We start from the raw sequence: 5,161 nt of genomic DNA, 5'->3' as shown, positions 1-5,161 counted from the left end.
CAGATCCGGACCTGGGTCTGGGTCTGTCCCTGCCCGAAATCCATGCCGAGTTCCCTTCCGGGCAGCCAGGTCCCCCACCCCACTCTGGACGTGGTTGACCTAGTGGAAAGGACTCTGAGGAATGAAGGTACCAGCGGCCCCCATGCCCCAGGCCTTGACCAGTCTGACCACCCACCCCCCCAGGCACTGGGCAGAGACAAGCCAGGTTTCCTGTGGGCCTCCCGGGAAACCCACAGGGCTCATGATGCCTCCGCTCAGGTCCAGCCCAGCTGGAGCCCCGTCTTCCCCGCTCCGTTTCTGTCCCTCACTCCAGGCCTCTTACGCCTCACCCCGTCCTCCGGCCTGTGCCCTTGTGCCCCCAGTTGGAGGGAGGTGGTCCTGGAAACAACTGTACTCAATTCTACCTCCACAGGGACCTCCAGTTCTGCTCCAGTCTTGGAGGAGGGGGACACAGACCCCTGGACCCTCCCTCAGCTGAAGGACACAAGCCAGTCCTGGAAAGGTGGGTCTGGAGGTTCTGGGGGTGGCAGGCTGGCAGGCCTCTGTCCCCCACGGGACTGGGGAGACACAGCAGGGTGGGGCCTGCCCAAACAGGCTGTGCATGGGGAACTCCACCATGCAGGCCCCCTCTGGGGAGACACGTGTCCCTCAACCGGGCGTCTGTGCCGTCCTGGGGCAGACTGGCCATCTCTGCCCATCCGTCCCTCCCCTCCTGCTCCTTCGAGGGAGGGTCCCAAGGGCTTCCGGCTTGGAAAGGCAGGGACCCAGGTCCTGCCCTGGGGGTTACGGAAGAGGAGGAAATGGGACCCAGCCCCGTTGGAGACGGAGGAGAGAGGGGGCAGAGGATGAGGGGCCTGGGAGGGAGACCTGTCAGGGTGGAGGGTCGGCCAGGGACAGCCTGCCCTGTGTCCTCAGAGCTCCGCGTGGCCGGCAGGCTGCGCCGCGTGGCTGGCAGCGTCCTCAAGGCCTGTGGGCTCCTCGGCAGCCTGTACTTCTTCATCTGCTCTCTGGACGTCCTCAGCTCCGCCTTCCAGCTGCTGGGCAGTGAGTGACGGGACGGGTGCCCAGGGCGGGGCGGGCAGCCAGCCCTCCGCAGCTTCAGCGCACCTCTCTTGCCGGTGTAGGCAAAGTGGCCGGAGACATCTTCAAGGACAACGTGGTGCTGTCCAACCCCGTGGCTGGACTGGTCATTGGCGTACTGGTCACAGCCCTGGTGCAGAGTTCCAGCACGTCGTCCTCCATCGTGGTCAGCATGGTGGCTGCTAAGCGTGCGTGCACACTCCCTCCCCGGGTGGTGGCGGGGGCAGGGTGGGCCGCAGGCTGACTCAGCCCCCCCACCGGCAGTGCTGACTGTCCGGGCGTCTGTGCCCATCATCATGGGTGTCAACGTAGGCACATCCATCACGAGCACCCTGGTCTCAATGGCGCAGTCAGGGGACCGGGATGAATTTCAGAGGTGAGTTGCGGGTGGAAGGGCTGGGCTGGGGCTGCAGTGGCAGCCCCAGCCCAGGCCCCCCGACCTGACCCCACCTACTCTCTGCGGCCACAGGGCTTTCAGCGGCTCGGCGGTGCACGGGATCTTCAACTGGCTCACGGTGCTGGTCCTGCTGCCACTGGAGAGTGCCACGGCCCTGCTGGAGAGGCTGAGCGAGCTGGCCCTGGGTGCCGCCAGCCTGCCGCTCAGGGCGCAGGCGCCCGACATCCTCAAGGTGCTGACGAAGCCACTCACACACCTCATTGTGCAGGTGAGGACGGCCGCCGCCCCCGCCCAGAGAGCCCCAGCAGGCCGGGTAGGAGGAGGCAGAGGCCCGCCCTGCCCTGATGGAGGGTCAGCGGAGGGTCTGGGCCCTGTCCTGGGACAGGGGAGGAGAGGGCAGCAGTGGGAAGGGCTGGGCTGGACCCTGTGGGCGCCGGAGCCCCAGGTGAGTCCTGAGGGAGGGTGCAGCACACCATCACGACCCCTCTGGCCCCCAGTTGGATTCTGACACGATCATGAGCAGTGCCACAGGCAACGCCACCAACAGCAGTCTCATTAAGCACTGGTGCAGCACCACGGGGCAGCCGGTGAGGCACCCAACCCCAGGCCGTCACTGACCCCCAACCTCCCACCTGCTGAGTCATCCTGCCCCACCCACCCTCCCCTTGAGCCTTCTGACCTCTGTCTGCCTGCTGAGCCTGTCCTGAGTCCTCCCTGCCCTCTCCAGACCCAGGGGAACAGCAGCAACTGTGGAGCCTTCGGCCCCTACACAGAGAGGAACAGCACAGCCCCGGCGGACAGGCTGCCCTGTGAGGCCCAGCCCACCCCAAGCCCTCCACACCCCCCACACTCCCCCTCACTTGCCCCTACATGGAGAATAACAGCACAGCCCCAGCGGACAGGCTGCCCTGTGAGGCCCACCCACCCCGGCCTGCCCCCCAGGCTCCCCCTCACCTGCCCCTGCCCTGCCCCCAGGCCGCCACCTGTTTGTGGGCACGGAGCTCACGGACCTGGCTGTGGGCTGCATCCTGCTGGCCGGCTCCCTGCTGGTGCTCTGCGGCTGCCTGGTCCTCATAGTCAAGCTGCTCAACTCTGTGCTGCGCGGCCGCGTGGCCCAGGTCGTGAGGACGGTCATCAATGCGGGTGAGGGCATGGGAGGAGGTGAGGTGGCCAGGGCTGACCCGGCATCTCCCACAGACTTCCCCTTCCCACCAGGCTGACTCGGGGGCTACCTGGCCCCTCTTGTGGGCGCTGGCCAGGGCTAACCCGGCATCCCCCACAGATTTCCCCTTCCCGCTGGGCTGGCTGGGCGGCTACCTGGCCCTCCTTGCGGGCGCTGGCCTGACCTTCGCACTGCAGAGTAGCAGCGTCTTCACGGCAGCCATCGTGCCCCTCATGGGTGAGCAGGCAGGACAGAGGCCTCAGGAACGGGGGCTCGGGCTGGGGCCCTGTGGTGACCCCCAGTTCCCCCAGGGGTCGGGGTGATCAGTCTGGACCGGGCGTACCCCCTCTTACTGGGCTCCAACATCGGCACCACTACCACGGCCCTGCTGGCTGCCCTGGCCAGCCCGGCAGACAGGATGCTCAGCGCCCTGCAGGTACCGTCCACCCTGCCCTACTGCCAGAACTGGCCAGCTTCCTCTCAGCCCCACGGACAGGCGTGTGTCACCAGCCCCGGGGCCCCAGGCTGGCTGTGCCCCCGCCCTCCCGGTCCCCTTCCCTGGCTGCCAGCCTCAGCCCTGCTGCTCTGCCTCCTTGGACCCCACGGGTCCTGCACACATTTCACACCCGCCCTGCGTCTCCTCCCTAGACCTCCTCATTTCCATATTTTCTCGGCTCTTTGCTGTGCCCCTGGGGGCCTGCCCCCAGAGTCTCAGGGGGCTCCAAGCCCCTCTATTCCAGCACCCTCAGATGCTCTCCCCCAACCCCTGCTCCCTCAAGGAGCAGCCACTCACCTCCAGCAGGTCCCCATCTGGACGACCCTCCCAGCCCCCATCCCGCATCTGCAAAGGCCGAGTCCCACCAGTGCTGGGCCCTGCCCTGCCGCTGCCAGGGCTGTGATTCCGCCTCCAGGACACTTCCCCCAGTCTGAGCCCCCAGCTCTGTGCCCCACCCCCAGTCTCATTTAGTCTAGCTGGTTCTCCCTCTAAAACAGTCCATCTGTGGCCTGCTGCCCGGAGGCCCAACAGGTTCAGCTCCCGAAACTCCGGGTCATGCTGCGCCGCCGCTGACAGGAAGAGACAAGTGCGGCACCCCCTGGAACCCACCCTCGTTCTTGCCTCTGCCCTGTCTCTATCCACTTAGACCCTCCCAGTACAGGGTCCTGCTCCACCCCCTGCAGGAAGCCCTCCAGACTGCACCTGTGTGTGGACTCCTCCAAGTCTGGCAGCCCCTGGAGGGGCCGTGTGTTCCCCCTCCTGTGGCCCTGTGCCTCCTCCTCTCAGGGCCCGGGCTGTGCAGGCTCGGCACACTGGGGACTGAGGAGACGGGGTCTCTTGGCAGGAGGCACAGGCAGAGCCAGGTCGAGGGGTGCTTCCCCCGCAGGTCCCCCTTCAGGGCAGCAGTGATGCAGTCAGCACCCGGGGGTGCTGGGCTGGACTGCAGGTCCCAGGAGTGTGCGGGAGGCATGCTGGGGAACGTGTCCACATCTGGCCACAGCCCGCCCCCGAGATGGCCATCTCAGCCGTGGAGCAGGATGAACTTCAGACTTGGCACTCCTTCTGTAGGGTGGAGGAGGGTGGGGGTCCTAGGCCCCTGGTGACCCCACCTCGTTGGGCCCAGGCCCCTGACAGCCCCCTCGCCCCCAGGTCGCCCTCATCCACTTCTTCTTCAACCTGGCCGGCATCCTGCTGTGGTACCTGGTGCCTGCACTGCGGCTGCCCATCCCCCTGGCCAGGCACTTTGGGGTGGTGACTGCCAGTTACCGCTGGGTGGCCGGGGTCTACCTGCTGCTCGGATTCCTGCTGCTGCCCCTGGCGGCCTTCGGGCTCTCCCTGGCAGGGGGCACGGTGCTGGCCGCCGTCGGGGGTCCCCTGGTGGGGCTGGTGCTCCTCGTCATCCTGGTTACTGTCCTGCAGCGGCGCCGGCCAGCCTGGCTGCCTGTCCGCCTGCGCTCCTGGGCCTGGCTCCCCATCTGGCTCCACTCTCTGGAGCCCTGGGACCGCCTGGTGACCCGCTGCTGCCCCTGTAACGTCTGCAGCCCCCCGAAGGCCACCACCAAAGAGGCCCACTGCTACGAGAACCCTGAGATCTTGGCCTCCCAGCAGTTGTGAGGGGCGGTTGCTGCACAGACCACCCCACCCTCCCCGGCTGGGAGGGCTCTGGAGGGCCCTGGGGGGGGTCCCCGCGGCAGCTGACCTCCGGTCACCTGCTTCCCCTTCTGTGCAAATAAACCAGGCTGTTATCTGGGGTGGCGGTCCTCACTCCCCTAGACAGGGGCCGCCTGGGCAGGTGGGGGAAGTGGCCCGATGCTGCCTCCTGGTGGACACTCCGGGGCCTGGGGCTCAGGCACAGGAGCCCGCCCACTCCCGGGTGTGTTTCTCAGGGCGGCCGCTGGGGACAGAAGCTCCCAAGGAATGGCGGGCCTGGGGGGCGGGGACTTCCCACCGTGGGAGCTGGGGCCCCTTCTGGGGGCGCAGGGGAGAACCCAGCCAGCAGGGAGCAGGGCCGGTGGCGCAGGGTGTG

The 5,161-nt window shown here is 67.4% G+C and overlaps 1 protein-coding gene across 1 annotated transcript; it reads left to right on the top strand.

Moving 5' to 3' along the window:
• SLC34A3 (solute carrier family 34 member 3) lies at window positions 1–4,916 on the top strand. The gene is made up of 12 exons (XM_055270212.1): window positions 1–127; window positions 413–502; window positions 916–1,044; window positions 1,125–1,268; window positions 1,345–1,456; window positions 1,550–1,745; window positions 1,975–2,064; window positions 2,205–2,286; window positions 2,453–2,620; window positions 2,760–2,876; window positions 2,951–3,075; window positions 4,285–4,916. The coding sequence occupies exons 1-12, from the start codon at window positions 43–45 to the stop codon at window positions 4,747–4,749; spliced, it is 1,803 nt and encodes a 600-aa protein (XP_055126187.1). The 5' UTR covers window positions 1–42; the 3' UTR covers window positions 4,750–4,916.
• Window positions 4,917–5,161: the final 245 nt, after the last annotated feature.

The sequence above is a fragment of the Symphalangus syndactylus genome, chromosome 3, assembly GCF_028878055.3.
Source record: "Symphalangus syndactylus isolate Jambi chromosome 3, NHGRI_mSymSyn1-v2.1_pri, whole genome shotgun sequence".
NCBI classification, from domain to species: Eukaryota; Metazoa; Chordata; class Mammalia; order Primates; family Hylobatidae; genus Symphalangus; species Symphalangus syndactylus.
Note: the sequence above shows the minus strand (reverse complement) of the source record. Positions and strands in the feature narration are given on the sequence as shown.